Source organism: Apostichopus japonicus, chromosome 5 (assembly GCF_037975245.1).
Source record: "Apostichopus japonicus isolate 1M-3 chromosome 5, ASM3797524v1, whole genome shotgun sequence".
NCBI classification, from domain to species: domain Eukaryota; kingdom Metazoa; phylum Echinodermata; class Holothuroidea; order Aspidochirotida; family Stichopodidae; genus Apostichopus; species Apostichopus japonicus.
The window spans coordinates 2,536,377-2,560,954 of record NC_092565.1 but is presented as its reverse complement, the minus strand read 5'-3'; the positions used below and the strand labels follow the sequence as shown (position 1 = coordinate 2,560,954).

The 24,578-nt window shown below is 35.6% G+C and overlaps 1 protein-coding gene across 21 annotated transcripts in view; it reads left to right on the top strand.

The window, feature by feature from the left end:
- Positions 1–5,225: 5,225 nt before the first annotated feature.
- Positions 5,226–24,578, top strand: part of LOC139967290 (myoferlin-like) — a 96,391-nt gene continuing 77,038 nt past the window's right edge. For 20 of the 21 annotated variants that reach the window (XM_071970915.1, XM_071970925.1, XM_071970926.1 and 17 more), the window contains exons 1-4: positions 5,226–5,457; positions 8,630–8,685; positions 17,673–17,764; positions 24,409–24,511. In XM_071970915.1, the coding sequence (XP_071827016.1) occupies positions 5,364–5,457; positions 8,630–8,685; positions 17,673–17,764; positions 24,409–24,511 (345 nt within the window). In that variant the 5' untranslated portion in view covers positions 5,226–5,363. The remainder of the gene's footprint in view (positions 5,458–8,629; positions 8,686–17,672; positions 17,765–24,408; positions 24,512–24,578) is intronic. The other variant, XM_071970935.1, reaches the window with a different exon arrangement.

The following is a 24,578-nucleotide window of genomic DNA, read 5'->3' as shown; positions in this document are numbered from 1 at the left end:
TAACCATTTTTCTGATCATTACACATAACGTATATATGGCGCGTTTAGAGAAGGGTCTGTATCGGGGTTAAAACTTCAAGGTAACTTTTGGTCAAGAAATCATTTTTGTTACCGATAGTAGAGGTATACCACGTGAAAGAGGAACCTTTCTACTTTAATGTGGTGCTAACCGGACATCCTAGTAGGCTCCATAACTAAAGTTAATCGATTTTGAAAAAAATAAAAATCATAAATTTTTCTGATCATTACACATTACGTATATACAGCGCGTTTAGAGATGTCCGTATCGGGGTTAAAACTTCAAGGTCACTTTTGGTCAAGAAATCATTTTTGTTACCGATAGTAGAGGTATATCACGTGAAAGATGAACCTGTCTACTTCAATGTGGTGCTAACCGGACATCCTAGTAGGCTCCATAACTAAAGTAAATCGATTTTGAAAAAAATAAAAATTAACCATTTTTCTGATCATTACACATAACGTATATATGGCGCGTTTAGAGAAGGGTCTGTATCGGGGTTAAAACTTCAAGGTCACTTTTGGTCAAGAAATCATTTTTGTTACCGATAGTAGAGGTATACCACGTAAAAGAGGAACCTTTCTACTTTAATGTGGTGCTAACCGGACATCCTAGTAGGCTCCATAACTAAAGTAAATCGATTTTGAAAAAAATAAAAATTAACCATTTTTCTGATCATTACACATAACGTATATACGGCGCGTTTAGAGAAGGGTCTGTATCGGGGTTAAAACTTCAAGGTAACTTTTGGTCAAGAAATCATTTTTGTTACCGATAGTAGAGGTATATCACGTAAAAGAGGAACCTGTCTACTTTAATGTGGTGCTAACCGGACATCCTAGTAGGCTCCATAACTAAAGTTAATCGATTTTGAAAAAAAATTAAAAATTAACATTTTTCTGATCATTACACATAACGTATATACAGCGCGTTTCGAGAAGGGTCTGTATCGGGGTTAAAACTTCAAGGTAACTTTTGGTCAAGAAATCATTTTTGTTACCGATAGTAGAGGCATACCACGTAAAAGAGGAACCTGTCTACTTTAATGTGGTGCTAACCGGACATCCTAGTAGGCTCCATAACTAAAGTAAATCGATTTTGAAAAAAATAAAAATTAACCATTTTTCTGATCATTACACATAACGTATATATGGCGCGTTTAGAGAAGGGTCTGTATCGGGGTTAAAACTTCAAGGTAACTTTTGGTCAAGAAATCATTTTTGTTACCGATAGTAGAGGTATACCACGTAAAAGAGAAACCTGTCTACTTTCATGTGGTGCTAACCGGACATCCTAGTAGGCTCCATAACTAAAGTAAATCGATTTTGAAAAAAATAAAAATCATAAATTTGTCTGATCATTACACATAACGTATATACAGCGCGTTTAGAGAAGGGTCTGTATCGGGGTTAAAACTTCAAGGTAACTTTTGGTCAAGAAATCATTTTTGTTACCGATAGTAGAGGTATACCACGTGAAAGAGGAACCTTTCTACTTTAATGTGGTGCTAACCGGACACCCTAGTAGGCTCCATAACTAAAGTTAATCGATTTTGAAAAAAATTAAAAATTAACATTTTTCTGATCATTACACATTACGTATATACAGCGCGTTTAGAGAAGGGTCTGTATCGGGGTTAAAACTTCAAGATAACTTTTGGTCAAGAAATCATTTTTGTTACCGATAGTAGAGGTATACCACGTAAAAGAGGAACCTGTCTACTTTAATGTGGTGCTAACCGGACATCCTAGTAGGCTCCATAACTAAAGTTAATCGATTTTGAAAAAAATAAAAATCATAAATTTTTCTGATCATTACACATAACGTATATACAGCGCGTTTAGAGATGTCCGTATCGGGGTTAAAACTTCAAGGTCACTTTTGGTCAAGAAATCATTTTTGTTACCGATAGTAGAGGTATACCACGTAAAAGAGGAACCTTTCTACTTTAATGTGGTGCTAACCGGACATCCTAGTAGGCTCCATAACTAAAGTAAATCGATTTTGAAAAAAATAAAAATTAACCATTTTTCTGATCATTACACATTACGTATATACGGCGCGTTTAGAGAAGGGTCTGTATCGGGGTTAAAACTTCAAGGTAACTTTTGGTCAAGAAATCATTTTTGTTACCGATAGTAGAGGTATACCACGTAAAAGAGGAACCTGTCTACTTTAATGTGGTGCTAACCGGACATCCTAGTAGGCTCCATAACTAAAGTTAATCGATTTTGAAAAAAATTAAAAATTAACATTTTTCTGATCATTACACATTACGTATATACAGCGCGTTTAGAGAAGGGTCTGTATCGGGGTTAAAATTTCAAGGTAACTTTTGGTCAAGAAATCATTTTTGTTACCGATAGTAGAGGTATACCACGTAAAAGAGGAACCTGTCTACTTTAATGTGGTGCTAACCGGACATCCTAGTAGGCTCCATAACTAAAGTTAATCGATTTTGAAAAAAATAAAAATCATAAATTTTTCTGATCATTACACATTACGTATATACAGCGCGTTTAGAGATGTCCGTATCGGGGTTAAAACTTCAAGGCCATTTTTGGTCAAGAAATCATTTTTGTTACCGATAGTAGAGGTATATCACGTGAAAGATGAACCTTTCTACTTTAATGTGGTGCTAACCGGACATCCTAGTAGGCTCCATAACTAAAGTAAATCGATTTTGAAAAAAATAAAAATTAACCATTTTTCTTATCATTACACATTACGTATATACGGCGCGTTTAGAGAATGGTCTGTATCGGGGTTAAAACTTCAAGGTCACTTTTGGTCAAGAAATCATTTTTGTTACCGATAATAGAGGTATACCACGTAAAAGAGGAACCTGTCTACTTTAATGTGGTGCTAACCGGACATCCTAGTAGGCTCCATAACTAAAGTTAATCGATTTTGAAAAAAAATTAAAAATTAACATTTTTCTGATCATTACACATTACGTATATACAGCGCGTTTAGAGAAGGGTCTGTATCGGGGTTAAAATTTCAAGGTAACTTTTGGTCAAGAAATCATTTTTGTTACCGATAGTAGAGGTATACCACGTAAAAGAGGAACCTGTCTACTTTAATGTGGTGCTAACCGGACATCCTAGTAGGCTCCATAACTAAAGTTAATCGATTTTGAAAAAAATAAAAATCATAAATTTTTCTGATCATTACACATTACGTATATACAGCGCGTTTAGAGATGTCCGTATCGGGGTTAAAACTTCAAGGTCACTTTTGGTCAAGAAATCATTTTTGTTACCGATAGTAGAGGTATACCACGTGAAAGAGGAACCTTTCTACTTTAATGTGGTGCTAACCGGACATCCTAGTAGGCTCCATAACTAAAGTTAATCGATTTTGAAAAAAATAAAAATCATAAATTTTTCTGATCATTACACATTACGTATATACAGCGCGTTTAGAGATGTCCGTATCGGGGTTAAAACTTCAAGGCCATTTTTGGTCAAGAAATCATTTTTGTTACCGATAGTAGAGGTATATCACGTGAAAGATGAACCTGTCTACTTCAATGTGGTGCTAACCGGACATCCTAGTAGGCTCCATAACTAAAGTTAATCGATTTTGAAAAAAATAAAAATCATAAATTTTTCTGATCATTACACATTACGTATATACAGCGCGTTTAGAGATGTCCGTATCGGGGTTAAAACTCCAAGGCCATTTTTGGTCAAGAAATCATTTTTGTTACCGATAGTAGAGGTATACCACGTAAAAGAGGAACCTTTCTACTTTAATGTGGTGCTAACCGGACATCCTAGTAGGCTCCATAACTAAAGTAAATCGATTTTGAAAAAAATAAAAATTAACCATTTTTCTGATCATTACACATAACGTATATACAGCGCGTTTAGAGAAGGGTCTGTATCGGGGTTAAAACTTCAAGGTAACTTTTGGTCAAGAAATCATTTTTGTTACCGATAGTAGAGGTATACCACGTAAAAGAGGAACCTTTCTACTTTAATGTGGTGCTAACCGGACATCCTAGTAGGCTCCATAACTAAAGTTAATCGATTTTGAAAAAAATAAAAATCATAAATTTTTCTGATCATTACACATTACGTATATACAGCGCGTTTAGAGATGTCCGTATCGGGGTTAAAACTTCAAGGCCATTTTTGGTCAAGAAATCATTTTTGTTACCGATAGTAGAGGTATATCACGTAAAAGAGGAACCTTTCTACTTTAATGTGGTGCTAACCGGACATCCTAGTAGGCTCCATAACTAAAGTAAATCGATTTTGAAAAAAATAAGAATTAACCATTTTTCTGATCATTACACATAACGTATATACAGCGCGTTTAGAGAAGGGTCTGTATCGGGGTTAAAACTTCAAGGTAACTTTTGGTCAAGAAATCATTTTTGTTACCGATAGTAGAGGTATACCACGTAAAAGAGGAACCTTTCTACTTTAATGTGGTGCTAACCGGACATCCTAGTAGGCTCCATAACTAAAGTTAATCGATTTTGAAAAAAATTAAAAATTAACATTTTTCTGATCATTACACATTACGTATATACGGCGCGTTTAGAGATGTCCGTATCGGGGTTAAAACTTCAAGGCCACTTTTGGTCCAGAAATCATTTTTGTTACCGATAGTAGAGGTATACCACGTAAAAGAGGAACATTTCTACTTTAATGTGGTGCTAACCGGACATGCCAGTAGGCTCCATAACTAAAGTTAATTGATTTTGAAAAAAATAAAAATCATAAATTTTTCTGATTATTACACATTACGTATATACAGCGCGTTTAGAGAAGGGTCTGTATCGGGGTTAAAACTTTAAGGCCATTTTTGGTCAAGAAATCATTTTTGTTACCGATGGTAGAGGTATACCACGTGAAAGAAGTACCGTTCTACTTTAATGTGGTGCTAACCGGACATCCTAGTAGGCTCCATAACTAAAGTTAATCGATTTTGAAAAAAAATCATTTTTCTGATCATTACACATTAAGTTTATACAGCGCGTTTGGGGTTTTATTTTCGCCAATCTAGCGTTTTTTCGTCAACTGTCGCTGGTAACACTGGTTACATCAAACACACACGACCGCAGTTGTAGTACTGTGTGTCATGTCTTACTGTCCTTTTTTCTTAGTGGCTGCTGTTAGTGTCTGCTCTTAGTGGCTGCTACCTTCAATGAGGCGTGACCTGTGAACTATTTAGTGTGTTGGTGCATGTACTGTGTATCATTGCATGGAAACTTACTTGAACAGCACTGGAGGTGTGGTCAACAACTCGAAACAGAGTTGAAAAGTTCCGTGTTCTTGTCCGCATTTTCTGAGGATTTGCTTCTCCTGAAAAGGAGTTTGCATCCAAAATGTCTTTGATCATCGTAGTCGCGGAAGCTAAAACCCTGCCTAATCTTGAACGGTTTGGAAAAATCGACCCATTCGTCGAGATTACCTTTGCAGGTTAGTTGTAGTGAACGTTAACTCTAACTTAGTTTAACTTTAACACAACAAAACTCGGGCCATGCTTATCATAATTAATATTGCTACCAGTACTAATAATACCAGCTACTAACTTTGGCCTACTTGTAAGTTGTGATCAGCAAGTGTTACGTGTCGTAACTTCGTAAGGCACATATGCTAACAATAAATAAATTAATGACAGTACAGATATTTCAGCTGCCATTCTCAAGTAGTTAGCAACTGCTTAAGAATTTTTGTTGATATTTTAGTCTATAATTGAATAAAACTAGCAGTTGCTAGAAGTAGGAGCACAGGGGAGTAGAACGAGGGGTAGATCGTGTAGTGTTAGTACTATACTAGTAATATGCCTAGGTCCTACTGGTCATTTGTTTTGTCATTTGTTTCTTTGATTATTGGTAATGTCAATAAGATAGAGACTTGGGCTACCTAACCCGGTCCCTATAGTTGTATTATCTAAGTTAAGATGCAGTAGTATTTGGGGAGGATAAGGGGGGGGGGGGGGTTTCTTCATGGTCAAAGGTTTGTTCTGTTCTGGTTTTAAACAAATTACAGCATTTTAATGTATATCCGAAAATGTTTGCTTGCCTCCACTGTAACTTTCCTGGGGGATTTTAACAGTCGGTTGTACAGTAGGCCTATATCTGACCTAACATAATTACTTTATACGTCCATTGTTGAAACATCGTACATATCCAGTCATCCATCAACACAATGACCAAAAAGCAACTTTTTGGAAGAATTCATATAACAGCTGTGTTGAATAGCAGTCATGACTATAATATAAGATGGACCGTAGTACATTGGGACTAATGATGCTGTCATACATAAAATATACATAAATAGTGACAGTAATTGGTGATTTAAACTTGTGCATCATACCATTTGCCCATATTGTATGCATTATAAAACTGCCCAAAGATTATGTTTTGGTCAGTTATGAACAATCATAGACCTAACAATTGCTAGTGCACACTTTCATTTTCATTTGTTTTATCACAACATATGGAACAAGTATATATATTAGTTAGTATGTGGTAATGTCCATACTTTACAAAGGGAAGTGACCTAAAAACCTTTGTAGGCTTCTCTATGAGGTCACTCCCCGTATAACACAGTTAAACTTATACATATGGAAAAATATACAACAAACAAAAACAAAACATACAAATAGTTAAAGCAATGTAATAGAGGGAAATGTGGTAAGAGTCAGTAATATCTCTATTTAGCTATTTCTTATATTTCTTCTGAAAGATGAAGCAGTGCGTAAAATGTTTAATATCCTGTGGCAATGAGTTCCAGAGAGAATTTGCGTGATTTGTCAAATACTGTTTGGCAGCATTAGTTCTGAAATGTGAAGTGTGAAGGTTATCAGCTGGCCAGAGTGTTATAATTGTGGATTTTGTAATTGTAGATAAGGACATTTGTGAAATTTACTGGGAGTAGATTATGAACAATGCTGTAGGTAAAAGGTAACTACGATATTTACATGTATAAGATCAACAAGCTTGAGCAAATGTAGAGTAGAAAACAACTTACTAGTACGATTAGTATATGTTTAGCATGTGATATGTGATGGTTGCTTTCTTTCGTAACAGTATTAGTGTGTTGATGTGAAAATTGTATCCACCAGACCAAATAGTTAAGCAGTATGTCAACTGTAGTAAAATAAATGTAAAATGCAAACAATTTGTTACCAATCATGATAAGCTTGTAACTCATGGCATATTGTGTCCTCCATCCCTTTCAAGTCAATTCCCTGTAAAAAATGTTTGTATCATCAGTAAAGAGAATATCCCTTAAAAAATGGAAGACAGAAATGACTGGAAATCTCGATGCCAGGTTATTGGCCGGCCAACTTCTCCTACCCCTCATGATGATAATGGTCGACCGAGGTCGAACTGATAATGATGATGATGAAAGAGAATATTCAAACTTACATTTGAGACATTTTATATATCATTTACATAAATATTTTAATACAAAGTAATGGACCTAGAATAGAACCTTGGGGCACACCACAAATGATAATCTGAGAGTCACAGTAAGTTCCATGAAAAGATATAAATTCTTTCCTGTTACAGAGGTAGCTACTGATCCACTTTAAGCCATTGCCTCACATACCATAATGCTAAAGCTTCTTTAATAAAATTTTATCGATCAATCGTGTCAAGATGCTTTTGATAAGTCCAGGAAGACACCAACACAAGATTGTTTCATATCCAGAGCAGTAGTTATATTATCGACAGCATCAGTCAGAGCTTATTCCGTAGAGTGCCCTGAAGTTATCAAAACCAGCAGCCTTGTTTGGCTTCAGACAATTCTAAACAACTTTGACAACTAATTGCTTCATCAGTATACAGTACATACATGCAATAGACCATTAATTGTTAACCAGTCAAGATAAAAAAGATGGTTTTAGTTGGTAAATTGTAAGTGGGCAGAAATTAACACAGTGCAGGTCCTCAAAGTACTTAAAGAAAATTAACAAGCACCACTACCTTTCAGGTGCAGTCCAAGCATTTTGGGTGGAGGACTGAATCCTTTTATGCTGGTTTATCTTTAGCCGGATACGGTATACTGTACATTCTTCTACCTGCAAATAATATCACCCCAAGATCAAACTGGTTCTGTCATATCTGTGAAGAGTCATGTACTTTGATGTATATACGTTGATTGGTTACATACATACTATAGAGCTCTATAGAGATTCTTACATTGAAGTTGCCCATACATATTGCTAAGATGCTCACATTCAAAGGGATTCCAAAACTCATCACATTTTTGCATTGTTCGTCACTTGGTTGAAACTGCACACCATATTAGAAACTTAACGGCATCAATGTAATTTAAAAGAAATCCTGCTAAAATGGTATAATTTGAGCAGATCGACTTGTAATATAATGTATATTAGTAATAAATGAAGCTGGTGGGCACTGCATTACTTGGTCTTTGAAGTGTGAATTTGTTAGTCTGAGATTGCTGCTGTGAAATACAGTACATGTTGTAGGATAGTTACAAATAATTCACAACTGATGTCTCTGTATCTATGCCTGTGATGTGCAAGTGTACCAGTATCTTTCATTCATCTTTTCTATATTTCACTTTTATTTTTTATGCTGGTACTGAAACTAGAATTTCTAATCTTTTACAGGTACAAAAAAGAAGACTGAAGTGCAGAAAGATACATTGGATCCTACTTTCAATGAGGTAATATATATATATGAGGAATATATGAGGTATATAGATAGGTGGACGAATACCGATGTGATTTTACTAAGAGAAAGCTGTGTTATAAATATTGAACACATGATAAATCTTTTACTGTACCTAATGACCAAATAGCTCAACATTGCTACAAATCATAGAACTTGCAACCCCTATGTAACAAGTTTTAGTTAATGAAGTAGTGAGTATTTTTTAATTTTTTTTACATGATCAACAAGTTATACTTCACAGTTAACACAATGTGTCAAATTTGAGGAGTTCTGAAAGATGTTTATTGTCATTTGATGTGTGACTTTTAGCAAATAAGCATCAGTTACTCTCTTAACGTACACTGTTAGATTTTAAGTGCATTAAGAGATTGGTTGTTTACAGTATCTTAGACTTAGAACAAGTGTTGTGGAGTGACATTTGGATTTAAGGCAGTGAAGACTTGCAAAAAGAAAGCACTTTGAAAATAATTTAGGAGTCCACTCTGAATAGGAACCGATTTTACTTGCACAGGTCTGCCTTCTGTATTATTAATGTGATTCCTGGAGAGGATGGCTTCTGAATTAGTTTTTTTTTATTTGTAAAAATAGTCCATATAGTATGGTAACTTCTCTTATGAGATTTAGACCGGTTCCAGACTTTTGGTCAGAGAAAGTCCTGTAGTTATGTCAATGTTGTAAAGCTATTTTACATATCATTCAGCTAGTTGTTCCTCTCTTCAACACCACCTGCGAGTATACTGTACAGTATGTACCTGAAGACAAACATGGGCTATTTTATTACATGAAAAAATGTTATAATTTTAATGTAAGTAGGAATAACATTGTGGTCTGCCATTTGGATTTTTAAACATAACATTTCAAGTTTGAACATTTCACGTTTGGGATGCTAGTGATCTTTAGACTGTGTTTTGTAATTTATAAGGTTTGGAGTCCCCTCATATTTTAAAAGGTTAGGAAGCATGTATATGTAAGGTTTGATATGTGATTTTCTGCATCCAATAGACTCATTGACATTCCAAAAACTGCCATGTATGATGTTTGTACTATATCTGTAATGACAGGCATCCCAAAGTCACCACACCCTTTCATCATCCCACACAGATTGAACTTTGGTCTGAGCAGTATTTGTCCTCATGGGAAATACTATGTAAACCAAATCATCACTAAATGTTACTTGAAATTTTATCACTTGCAAAGTATTTTGGTACTGTAGTTACAGTACATAGAATTGCTTCTTCTGAGATTTAAGCAAAAAATGAGCAAATTTTAGGCATGATTTTATTGATTTATCACAACAAACTTGCTTTTGAAGTTATGTGCCCTACCTTCTCTTGAAGTGGAGATTAAATCCTGGTATTCCCTATAGCTACAGCATATAGACATTTCCAGTTATAGACAATTCCACTCCTATTTATGTGTAGTGTACCTAGAAGAGTCTATGTGCAAGGTACCCAACCAGTTCATATTAGAAGATGAGTCAGTTTGTGCTTTTAATTATCCAGTTGCATAACACCACTCCCACAAAATGGTGTCAGATATCTTAAAATGTGCTAGTCAATGCTATTTAATGAGAGAAGATGTATTCTCAGTACCTACCAGCGTCATCATCTGATCCAGTTTAAACTGACAGCTCGGTAAAATTGTGCCTGTGATGTACAAATAATAACAGACAAGAAAAATAATAGAATGTCTGTTGCACAGAACCATCAAAGTATTGTATATAATTAGATACTTTGTGTCAGAATGTATCTATGCATAGGTCTGTATTAAGCATTTAAGACACCAATTGTTTGGTGAATGGCAAAGGTTATCTGCGGTAAAAAAGTTTGATGCAGTTTTAATCAGGACAATTTTAAGCCTGATACTGTAAGCCAACAAGCTGCTATATCTGACTTTGATATTTGGTATATAGGTCCACCCCCTCCCTCTTTATGAAACAAAGTTTAAAGTTATTGACTGCTTAAATTCCTTCCCCTGTGATGGTGTTATGTGGTATGTTTACATACATGTTACAAATGTCTCAAACAGTATTTTCCAGCAGAAGTACTCTTTACTACTTTCCCTGTCTGTGCCCTGGACATGTAACATCATAAGGAATATTATAGGAATTGCTTTTCAAGCTCTCTTTAGGTTTTCACAGATCTGTGAATCAGACATCAAGAAAAAGGATGTCACCTGTATCACATTTGGATCTACTATAGCTATAGTTATGTGAATGTACTTTAACCTGCTTATATGTTATGCTGTTTGATTTTAATTTAACCTGGTCACACATAGTGTTTACAAGGTTCAAGAATAATATGTTGTTAAGCCAATCCTTCCCTGGTAACTACAGTAGTACTGTGAACTATTTTTCTTTCCTGATTGTGGTTTGGAAACAATGATTGGTTTCCAGCTTTGTTGAGAATAAGTTGCTGACATTTGCTAGTTATTAGTCATGATTTACAGTATTATTCTTCATGCAGTGTTAGAGATTTGTGTAGGCGTTAACAATGTAGATATTGATGTGGGTGTGGAACCATACTGTACAACTCCCACCTCAGCAACTGACTTCTGTGCATGCTTGTGTGTATTAATTTGACTGCACAGTATTGTGAGACATCATGTAATGTTATTATATATGAAAGGAAGGACTGAAAATGTAGCCAAGAGAGAAATAACATAAGTTATCTTTTAATGAACTATGACTTAGTTTAATTGGTCCAAATTGGTGAGTAGGTCAGAGAAACATCTTAAATATGGTGTTGTTAAGTTAAACTTGAATTGATGTTTAGTTTGGCCCTCCTATGTATTCTCTGAGCAAAAGATATGTTTCTTTAGCCTGCCTAGAGCTACAAATGCACTTTCCTGACAACATTACAGAGCTCTGGTTGGAATTCCATGCCTGCCTGTTTATTGACTTTTGCAGTGTACTTTATGGGAAATGAAATCTGAAATCTTAAAAATACTTCACTTACAGTGAACCTTGTTTATATGTAGCCTATAAACTTCCCCATAGTAAATTAATGTGGTCAGAGTGTGACAGCCTTAAACATACAATAAATCCAAAGGGATGACTTGATTGAACTTAGGTTTTTTATTGTGGTGTTGCAAGAACCCTACCAGTTGGGAATCTGACCTCCTGAATCGACCAATATTACATAACATTCAAGCAACGCAGCGCAAACCAGAAGTGTCACACATGAAATGGCACGAAAAAAAACCTGAGCAATACTGCACAGGAGAACGACTGGAAAATTATGTGTTTTACACACTCGTTGTGCTGCTAAGACCTTCCATTTATGAATGTAGTGTTGTCGGAAACATATCTGGACCATTGTATAAAAGTTCTTGTTGAACTTCTTCTGAGCCTCATCAATCGCCTTTGAGCATTTCTCTTTACTCTCTGAAGAGGAATCATTGCATGAATACAAAAGTTCACAATTTATGAGGAGCTTTGTACAATATATCAGCATCTGTTGTATGCACAAATGAAAGTGTGTTAATTATTTGAGAAATTTAAGTGTTTTTAACTTGTGTTTTGTTTTTCATTGTTTTTAAACTATACTGGAGACATCGTTGGTATTGTCTTTCAGCTCTAGCCTTGCAAATCAACTACTATTATGTTAAACTTCAGATGTACTGTATGCTTTCCCAAACAGGGAATGTCTTTAAAAGCAAAGTTAAATACATTAAGTTATTGCTTTGCAGAACCTGCATCATCAATGTTTATTACATATTTGCACATAATATTCATAGCCATTAAAAAGTGCTATGGAAATATATATATGTCAATTATTTTCTCTGGCAAGTAAATTTATTGTAATTTATTAGTTAGGTAAAAAGATTTGCAAGTGAGAGCAGGTAGTCATATCTACACAATAACTGGAACTTAGGTACTGTATTCATCTGAAGACTGAATCCATACAAATATATGGCTTTGATACATTCTGTTGTCTACTTGTACATGCGTCTTTGTTAATCTTGTATAATTTAGGTTCTTTAGATTTTTGATGAGGGTAGTGTGGGATAGAAATTAGAAGAATAGTTAGTGGAAAGCATGGGATGGGGAGAGTGAGGGGGGTGGGGGAGGGTTTCTCTGTTACTAGAGAGTTTTTGTAAACAGATACAATTATTATTCTTTTTTTAATATATCATCAAATAGCAATACTCAGGTTTAAATAATTGATTGGGGTTATGTTTGGCAAAGAGCATCATATTATGCTTTTTAGTCATACCATTTTACTGAAATTACTAGTTCAGTTTGAATGGTTTGTGCATTGCACATGCATCTTGACAAAACTTTCCAATAGAAGCTAACAGTGTATGTGTATGTGTCTTTGTAGTTTGTGACCTTCATTTTATTTGCTTTGGTTCTGTCCATTAAGCACAGCATACATTCTCTTTGCCTTAATGAAGCCAATATCTTATCCTTTCAAAGACTACAGTAGGTCTGCTTTTGTGCAAATTCTGTTTCATGTTTCAAACTTAGCTAAATTCAACCCCTTTTAGCAGTAGTGTGTGTGTGTGTGTGTGTATGTATATATGCATGCGATGCTTTGGGATTGTAAACATGATAACTCAAAAGAGAATTTACAGATCTATGAGATATACAGTATGTTGTGTCTGGTGTTAATCTTGTGTGGACGCTCACATACTCAGGATTGGACCCCGCAATTGTGATGTCCCTTGTGGGAGGGTCCTGACCCCACATGGGCGATCAAGATTGTAGTGTTCTTGACCTGTTACTTGACCTGATACTTGACCTGTTACTTGACCTGCTACTTGACCTGTTACTCGACCTTGTCACTTCTGAATTAATTGGCACAGATGTAATATACTAACTTTCAGAACAAAGCCCTCGCAATGAAACCTTCACAATCATTGTGACCTCTTTTTGATTACATTAATGTTCTGTCATTGATGCACCTTTTGGCCTCAAATGTTGACCATTGTACAGTATGTAGTGAAGGAGATGTACCATATCCATGAAAAGATGGAGCACTCATCTACTATTTGTATTAGCATAGGTACAGTAGGACCCCCTTCCCCTCCCCCAAGGAGATTTGATGCTAGAATACTCACAGACTATACCTAGTGTCATGATCATCTGTCTACATTTAGGACTTGTTGATCTTGTCTCAAATCTCTCTGTTAAATGATATTGTACAGAAGAAGTAACCCGCTGTTTTAGGGTCAATGAGATTATCACAGGACAGACAAGTCTTCTTGATATAGGTAAGGTAAGGTAAGATAAGGCAGGCAACTTGCTTTCTGTAAGAACTGAGTACTGCTAATGAATGCTTGTCATCAGTACCGTTAAATGGTGAGTTTTTCCCATAGTGTGACTGTGTGTGTGTCTGTGTTTGTGTGCGCAGGTCAGAGCAGTTAAACTCGTTTATTGTCTTGTGAATTGAGGATCGCAAACAAACTGCAAGGGTTGGCTGTGTACATAAGGGCTTAAGAGGAATTTCAAGCTGGTAATCTTGACTTGATTAGAGGAAAACAAAATATAGCCAAGTCTACAGAGGTGCTGCGACTGCTGTCTTAAGTGGGCTTGTAGCTCATGGGTATGGATGCCGGATGGGAACTGCTATACAGACGTTCGTTCTTGCCAAGGGCCATTCTTAGTCTTGCCAACGAGTTTTGTAGGAAATAGGGTTTTTTATATGCCAGTACATGGATTTTTATTGTCTTAAGAAATGTATATATTATAAATCTTATGTTTTGATGTATTTTTGACTGTTTTATGTATGTTATACTGAGATGGAGTGAACTCCAATTCCTTTTATGGTCAATAAAGATTCTTATATCTTATATATCTTAAAACACTATCAAGTGGGCTTTACGATATGGATGGGAACACTATATTATCAATCAAGACAAAGTATACCTCCATGTAGAGTAACCATTTATGACTCACATTCAACGATTTGTAGCACTTGGTACAATGATAGCATGGATTGAACATCTGGAGCAATGAGTGGCTTTATGGACAAGCATCAGTGAGAGCAATGTAATTATTAGAACACATCAAGATACAGACATGATTACATACATGAAATATGCAGTACATTGGATCGTCAATGTTTCTAGACTAAGAGGGAGAGGAGAGGGAGAGGGAGGGGAGAGGAAGGGGAGAGGAAGGGGAGAGGGAGGGGAGAGGGAGGGGAGAGGGAGGGGAGAGGAAGGGGAGGGAGGGGGTGGTAATATTTGGAATGAGAGTAAAAAATCATTTATCAACAGCACACCTTGACATAACAAGAAAAATATAATAAGTTGGCTAAGGGGTGCAGTACCATGGTTGTTCTTACCTATGGTGAGCTACCATTTGGGTCATAAAATATGACTGGTAGAGCTATACATGTAGAGCATTTTGGAATAAAATTCTACACTGTAAAATCCTTACCAGTGAATGAACTGGTTGATGCTCATAGGGGAATGCTACAAATATGAGCTGAAAATCTTATCCTTTCTGGTTGTCACTCAATTCTTGGATAAATTTAACTTACCCTTCTCTACATTGTTCAGATTGTTATTTGAAATTATATAGCAAGGAATCACAAAGCCAACTGGCTTTCTGGTGATTATGGTTGTATTTCAGGTTGTGCTGGGTGGGTGTTAACTCAACACTATACTATAGCTTTGTGTATCAGTTGTGTGGAAGTTACCAGGAATGGTGTTCATTTCAAAAGTGATTTTGTTGGTTCATTATAAAGGAAACTACACATTGACTAACTTCCTGCATATATGATGACTACAAAAGCTACCTCACTGTATCACAGGGGCATGATCACTTAATGTAGCTGACACTGATGGTACAGTGGTCCCTGTTTCACTTCTCCGATGCTACCAAATTAATGAACACTGTCTTGATGTGCTTTCCCTTCTGTTTTTAGAGGGAGGTCACATCTGACCAATTTCTATTTAGGATATAGCCAATTCAATGTAGGTAGCTCTCTGCATGAAGCAGAGATTGAATCTTGCTTTTGACAGACTCTTTTGTAGCAACACTGTAGTGAAGGTCAGTATAAAATGTGCTTTAGCCTTGTCCCTCAAGTAGCTCCAGCCAAGTCTGACTTGACCATCACTACCTCATTCACATGGGCCCATTATTGAAAGGAACAGAACTTTAGTCTAATGTCTCTTTGGTCATTCTTTGGAAGGAAAATTCAACTTCAAGTATTTGCTCTGTATTAATCATTAGAACTTGTTTAATACTGTATGTATGCATGTGCTGCATTGAAAAATGTTGTTCATCACCATAGCTGTTATGACTAACATTTAAAAAAAAAGATATATATAGAGAAAGTTAATATCAAGAAACTGATTTGAGCTACAATTTCACTGATCAATGATGGTGATGGTAGAGAAAAGGGACTTCATGAGGGAAAAATTGTACAGTAAAACTGAGAATTATACTGTGTGTTGGATAAATTCATGATACTGCAAACAATGTTGATGTGTTAGTTTAGTCAACTGATGTGTGTTTACATTCTATATACTTAAATGTCACAAGAGTGCACAAAGAGAGCAGCTGCATAGGTAGACTGTGTGCTGTACATGATATTGTTACAGTAGTATATAGTTAATATCAGCCTTGTACAGTAACAAGTAGCCTGGGAATATGAAATCAATAGTTACACATATTTTTTGCATTGATTTGTCCAGCCTTGAGTCCGGATCTGTTGAGTAATATCATAGACTCATATAGTCATAGTACAGTATTGGTTTGAATTGTGCTGAAAAACGCTAGAGTATGTTATGTGGGATCCTAGCTGCGACAAATGATTAGGAACATACAAATTGGTGTTTAAGTAGAGGTGTTTAGGAAGAGGTTCACTGTAGTACATGAATATACAGGAATGAGGTGAACTAAACAATAGCTGGTATTCCTATTGGACTGCACTTAATTTTTTTTTTCATGTTTTGTGGGGGCAGGGGAAGGTGGGTGGAGATGGGTGTGGGAGAAAGGGTGTTAATGCTATTAGAAAACTCTGCGGTGTGATCAATTGGGACTTGTACATTGACTGTTGAAGAAGGGATGCTATAGACTAATGGTTATGGTTGGGTATGCATCTCCATTTAGGAACCTTTAACGTTGATACATAGACTTCCCATTATTTGAATTAATTTCTCCTTGTTAGTAGTGCATAACAAAAATCAACTGCAAAGAGTGGTCTTTTAACCAAAACACACGTAAAATGATACGGTTGTCTTGTCTGGTTTCTCTGGGATTGATACCAAGTACAGTATAGAAATACCTCTTGTATACTGTTGTGTTACAGGGCAATAAGATTCCCCAGCTTCATTGTGGCTCAACAAAGAGATGTAACCTTAACTTTATTGTTATGAAGAATTAGAATCAACCTACCCTCAAATATGGTTTTCAATTTCATTTTCATTTCCTTTCTCAGTTTTACAATATTTGTATCTTTTTCACAGACTATGTAGAAATATCGTCCTTTGGGTAAGGGGGTCTATATTATGAATGAATACAATGTCGTACAGAATATTGGAAGTATCCAATTTTAGTGGGTAATAAACAATGGTGCAGAAAATTTACTCATGATTTACAATTTAACCCTTGGCAGTAAGATTTGGTCTAAATATGAACTTCTTTATTTGACGTTTACAGTAAACTTGTGCATTTGATGTAAAGTAATACATACCTCAAAATTTGGTGGGCATCTTTTTATATCTAGAATGAGCTCCCAATTGACTTTCTGCTGAACAAGCTGATCATGGGTGGATTATATTCTGTTAAGTAGGGTAAAGTTTCATTATATTTTTGGCCATATACAGTAGTAGCCAGGCAATACTACTTTCAATGGTATTACTGTATACTGCAAAAATTTAAATTTTGTTTCTATAAGATAGTGTATTACAGTTTGTGTGTGATTTTGTGAATATAATGCAGTACATATGCACAATGTTTTTTATTTCAGTAGTCACTTATCTGTTAAATTGTAGTTTGTTTTATTTCTTTTGATATTATAGAAATTGGAGTTTGACCTTGGTGGCAAAGCGTTGAGCTCATCGGATTCCATAGAGATCGTTGTCAAGGACAGTGAGAAAATTGGTAAAGACAGGTGAGGAAAGTTTACTCATGCTGAACTATGGGTTCATCTAGTTTACCTTTAAGCACCAACACCTGTTTCATAGTGGTGTTTGTTCATTAAGTGACTTTATATGTTTATGCTCTGTGTTGGGACAAGCAAAGTTTGGTCACCTAATGTCAATTTACCAACTTGCTGTGTTGAAGGATATTAAATGCTTAAAGAGATATGCAAATCTAAAAGTCCTTCCGTATGCATAACTAGATTTGCATATTGTAGTGTCTGACAAATAATCAGTTTGACAATCGGACCAGATTCATTCCCTTTTCATATTTTCGGAAATAAGTTCTAGATATCGGGAATGGAAAACCTGTAAAGTTGGTAGTAAGTTAATCTATTGGTCTCTGCTTTAGTTCATAGTATCGCTCCTTTGTGTGCTGTTTGTTAACAGGGGTTGACCTAGTTGTGAGGCAAAACAAACTAGTGTTGACTGTGTTGAAATTGGTCACTGAGTCACTAATTAATACCTTCCTTGGCAACTACCATATGTTTGCCTCATCTGTATGGATGATTAATGTATGCAATTCATCAGTAATAACTGTGGTTTTTGTCTCGTCAAAAGATCCAAACAAATTTTAATCCTGGAAGTGATTTGTTCAACAACAAATGAAAACAAGAATAATCAGCTGAGATACTTGAGTGTCAATAATTTTTTAGATAAAATTATTCAAGAGTGCTTTCTTTAATTTGATTTGTAAGTTGTCCTCCTGCCAGGTCTTGCATCTTCCGTACTCATTGAACATAGAGCATGTTGTTCCATCTCAACATTACTGTTTACTAAGATTGCAATGTTTGGGCTATAGGCTATCATATTCATGTACAAAGAAATCATAACATTAGGGCACCTTGTTACATCCTCGACAAGAAATGATCATTGGAGGAAGTCTCCATTGTATACACTATTTATTTTTAACCATCGTTTTCATGGAAACAATAGGTACAGTATTGTTGGTTTCACAATTATGTTTATGTTCTCTGTGTTAAGAGTTCAGTGGCTAAATAAAGTACTAATATACATTCATGTACCGCAGTAATAATTACCTTCTGTCAAAATCTCCTAAATTTTCATGTTTCTTCTGACCTTATTGTTCAGTTATTCAGGGAAATTGTCTGACATAGTAAATGGTAAACAGTATTTGATAAAGTTACAAGCAAGTTTACCCTTGTCTTTGTCTCCAAATTTTCTTCCAACATTTAAGCAGCCAATTTTTATCTCAATACATTACATGTATAGAGATATTGTAACAGTAAGTGGGACTCTCTCTTCTCTTAAAAAAATTTCAGCGTCTTCATATAAAGTTCTTTTTCTCTGGAATTTTCAGAGCAAGCATATATCATATAGGCCAACAAAAGTTACTATTTTTTATTCAAGAATTTTATCTCATTCTATGACTTTTTCACCGATTTATGTCCAAATCGGGCCAATTTGGACCGAAATACAGTTTAAACAACCCATTTTTGCACACGCTCCAAAACCTATGTTTTATGAAAGAGAATAGAATAGAATTGTCTGTCAACAGTGGTATCGTCTAAAATAGGGTCCTATGTATTATATATTTTATTAACATTTTAAACTTTCATTTGTTGTTTACAGGTAGGTATTAATAAGAATTTTACTAGCTGTATTATGACATTTAATGGCTTTTATTTGCTTTATTTGATGTTTAAATGATTTTTCTTTCTTAAAACAATACTGAGCTGCCGCCCCTACTTTTAGTAAAAAGGACCGTTTTTGATGATTAAGCCCCGCCCCCAAGTCTGTTTTGTAGCAGATTGGCTATGACTCATGGCAGCTACATGTTAGATATACGAAAATGGCTACCCTCGCGACCAATTGTCTGTAGGCTACTGTAGTTAGGTACCTGAGGTGTAGTGTATTGCATGCTAATTACATATACAAATTCTGTACTGCTGAATTCTACGTAGTGCATTTAATTTATATTAGGCCTTCGTTTTTGTAACATCCATTTAAGGATAGTACTGGTGTTCAGGTAGCTTTTCAGAGCAAGGGCCATGATAAGTTTGTTTGATTGCCCTTCATGTATTTTGTATAATTATGTATACACATTCTTGTATTTCTGAAGGCTACTTACTGTAGGCCTAGTGCATTTAAAAAAAATATATATAGGCCTAGGCTAGGCATATTAGGCTTTCAGTGATAGCCACATTAGCATTGTACTGGTGTTCAGACAGCTTTTCCTAGGAAGGACCAGGGTAAGTTTGTTGATGGGTACGTATAAAAGAGGAGCCGGCCATAGCATCACAACTTTTATAAGACTATAAAAATTGTATAAGGTTATGTTTTATTTATAAGGATATAAGATGTATAAGATTATAAGAAATATGTTTAGCTTTCTTTTGAACCTGTAATGTTTGACATCAAATGTACAAAGAATTAAAATAAAATAACAAACTGGAGAGGAACTGAGGTGGCTATTAGGGGAGGAGGAGGCCACCCATCACTTGCATATAAAAACTTGTAATCTTCTTTTACATTATTTTTTCCAAGTCATAAATCCATGAAATCTTCATGTAAGAAAAATTGAGATGGAAAAACGTGGGTTGTTTTGGTATCTAGAAGTGACCACAGTTTTGATGGTAGTCACCACTACAGTCTACAGTAACATACAGTAGGTCAATAGGCCTAGCTCTCAAGGCAGGCATCAAGAATATGGTCGAGTTGTTTGCCTCTTCTAATTTGGCCGTTGTCATTGACGTCAAACTATATGACCAAAAAGTCCAACAGAGACTGACCCAAGATGAAGGATACCACATAAAAACAAGTTCTTAAATATTCTATGACATTACTAAACCTTGCAACGTCGTTCTTTTGACTAACAGGCAATTAGCGCTAAAGGCAAGACTAGCAGGATAAAGTGTAACCTGCAGAGACTATTCGTGGCAAAGTAGCAAAAATGCAAGTTATATATTTGTTGTACCATGATTGATATTGATAATTGTAGAGACGGAGCAAAGATTTGAAATTAGGAATCAAAATTAAAACTTCCAGTATTGAGATACTGCGTCATTGATGCTCTTGTTAAAAACTGCAGGTAAGTTTCTGCTTTCATTGTTGGTTAGAGACTTAATTGTTGTTCCCTGTGTGGATTTCTGACTCACATTCACAGCAAGCAGTGTATGCACTATAATATGTGTATAGAGGCTGTACAAGGAATCCTGAATGTAGTTCCTTTGTGACACTTAATGCATAGGCTGGTAATGATATTACTGTTGTAATTACATTGATTACAGTATGATATGTGTACAATACTGTAGTATCTAGTCCAATTCATTTCTTTAACAGTCTATGCACACTTGAGTATGGGAGTCGTCTACTAGGCCATTACACCTACTACTAGTGACCTACAATAAATCTAGCCTATTGTTGGTGTTAGTCCATGCATGGAGCAGGAAAGATGACTGCTACTTAACAGTGCGATTAATCCAACTGTACTGTACTATACACTGTACATACATATGTAATGAATGGGCCTAATATGTATGCATTGTTCATAATATGGTGCAGTACCCTGTAGATATCAAATACTCAGGCACATATTCTGGCAAGGTGAAGCCAGGGAGTTCCATAACAGCTCCCTGGTGAAGCTCTGTTTGCATAAAAACATGTTGCAAAGTATTAAAGAAATCAGCATCCACACTAATTGCTACATAATTGATTATGATTGTGTCAGTGTTGGAAAAGATGTTTTGCACAATGTAAGCTTCAAATTGCAAGAAATGACTCATTTTGCTTTTCCATTTTGTAGGGAGGGGAGGGATGGTTGGAGGGAAAGGGGGAGGGGGGCTTCAGTAAATAACCAAGTAATCAGTGAAAACATAAATCTATGTCATTCTCTTTAAAAGAGTACAAAAAGATGAGGGGTGGGGGAGGGGATGAGAGATGGTGCAGGAGATGGGAGATGGTGCAGGAGATGGGAGATGGTGCAGGAGATGGTGCAGGAGATGGGAGATGGTGCAGGAGATGGGGGTGTTTACTGTAGGTGGGAAGGAAGGCTGAGACTGATCTTATTCCCACTCCTACATTTTTTCCTACATCAGTATTAATTATTTTAAAGCTACAACTTTAATATATTCTGGAACTGTGATAATCACAGCAACATAAACATTTATCACAGACAATGCAGAACTGTGTACATCAAAAATATCAGTGCTTTGGCACATATGCCATATTATTGATTCTGGGCTTGGCATAACAAATGGCATCGATGGCAAAAAGCTGTTATGACCTCGATGGCAAAAGTTGACGCCTTCTCAGCCTTCCTTCCCACCTAAACACCTCCTCCTTCTGCACCATCTTCCATCTCCCCCATCCCTCAGTTGAGCTCATGTGGGTGCAAATGTTACACTCACCAGATTTTTTTTGAAATTTATTTTGAAATTGTTTGCATTCAAAAATGCAGCTTAAAGTTCCTATTTGGTAATGTAGATCCAGCTTGGTGAATACAAGTTTTGAAAATTGGTGTAGATCAGTGATCATTTGAGGTCAACTGAGGTCAAGGTCTGAAAACCTTATAAACACAATAACTCAAAAAGTTTTGATTGGTTGAACTTAGATTGGTACTAGGTATGTAGACCTACAGGGTAACCAACATAATGGAATTGGTAAAGAAGATTGATGGTTTGTGGTCAGTAGAGGTCAAAGTCTAAAAATCTTGTAAACATAGGTTTAATACCTACTGTACATTTTAAGGAAAGCTTGGGTATATTTTTGCTTGCTATGTATAATCATCTTAAAGAATAATGAGTAAGAGAAACCCATTGTTTTCATTTAGATCCAAGCTCATTTAAGGTGAACAGAGGATAAAGAATGAAAGAAAACGTTTAATATAGTCGACATGTAATAACTGCTTGGATATTTGCACGAAACTCATTGAATTTTGTAGAGCTCATCTGTCAAAATCCGAAACATTGTTAACATAGTAGATCCATATGCATCCCACTGGAAGGATAAATCGATAAACTGATTATCATATGTTACTATTGAATGACATGTGCCGTGATGAAATTACAGACTATCTGTGGTGATCTACTTCCTGAAATAACAGAAGGTTAACTATTCAAAATAGGTTATATTGAATCAACCATATTTTGATTTGATGTGAGGTGAGGTTTTATAGTAAAACATTACTGTAAATTAAAAGAACAAAAAACATTACATTTTAAAGTAAAACATTTTAAGTAAAACATTAAAACAAAACATAATTTTAATTAATAAATCTCTTATTTGTATGTAAAGATGATGAATCTGAAATGTGTCTGTTTTACATTCTGATGCATGTAAGTAGTTTTAAGATCTTTTATCAAAAGGTATTTAGAGTAAACTTCCAGTAGCAATTAGTGTGAATGTACATTGCCAATGAAAAGAGAACATTTCTGAATTCACTTTATGTTGTTTCTATTATAAACTCATACTGTAATGTTCGTTAATATTTCCTTATTTCTAAGTTGTCTTACTGGGAATATGAAACCACATTCTTTCCTATGAAACAAACTTTATGACATTGAAATCATCTAATGGGAGGAAAGATATATAGGATAACAACCATCATTATGGCAATTGATGGTATTTAAGTGGAATTCTGCTTTGGCTTAATTGTACTGTAACTCTCCTGGGACATACGGTTTTTGCATAAACTAATTCAATGGAACATGAAGGAATCACATAAAAGTAGTAATATGTTGCAACCTGTTGACAATAGTACCAGTAGAAGATTTTATTACAGCTGCTTCAGGTGATCTATTATATGGAATGTTTAATATATTATATGGCTTTATAATGTTTGCTTTCTACCATCTGGTGTACAGTATGCTACGAGAGTGTCTTGTACTGACATTACAATCATGTAGTACCTACAGTAGTTAAGTGTGTATTAACTGGAGGTACTACAAGTAATACAGAACAGGACCATAAATAAATATAAAATTGCAGGAAAGACTGCGATATTTCAATGTGTTATAACATGTACAACAAGCAATGTCACAGAACTTGACCATAAATAACTATATTGCAGCAAACTATCACTGGAGATTGTACACTGTACCCGACTCCTTAGAACTCATATGGATACTACCACTCAAGATAGTAGTACTGTACCCGGCTCCATAGAACTCATATGGACGCTACCACTCGAGTTTGGTGTGCAGTATATATAGAGGACAAGTTATTGACAAATTACCTACATCTAGTCCGAAGTTGAGATCATCAGTTTGTTGACCTGTTTACAATTTGTAATTTGCTCAAGATCCTTGGAATTTGTTCTTGTGTGCCCATTGCCCTGATTACTATCAGAGTCCACATCCTTGAGATACACACAGTAAGAGGACAATGTGTATGTGTTAACTGTCACTAAAGGACAGTGTGCTGCAAAATGCTTATTAATTTTGTAGCTAATAATTGGCACTCATTAAATATTGTATTCAAAAGCAATGCTGGAAAAATGTCCAAATCAAGCATGCAAGGATACAATTCCATAATATGGCCTCTTCAACAGGACATAATGTGACATAAAATGTCTTCAGTTGCACTATAAAATATTCTTTAATGATTTGCTTAAAGTGAATAAAGTTCTACCTCCTTCCTTCTCTGTCGTTCACAGACTTGTCGGTAAATACACCTTTTCGTTGAGTGCTGTCGCTGGAAAGAACAAATCGGCTAACCCCACCATCAAATTACAAGATAAGAGTGGCAGACCAACCACTGTAAGTATACACAATGCCACAGCTGATTAGGGTGGGGGTGGGGACTGGGGGTGGGGCAGGGAATGTG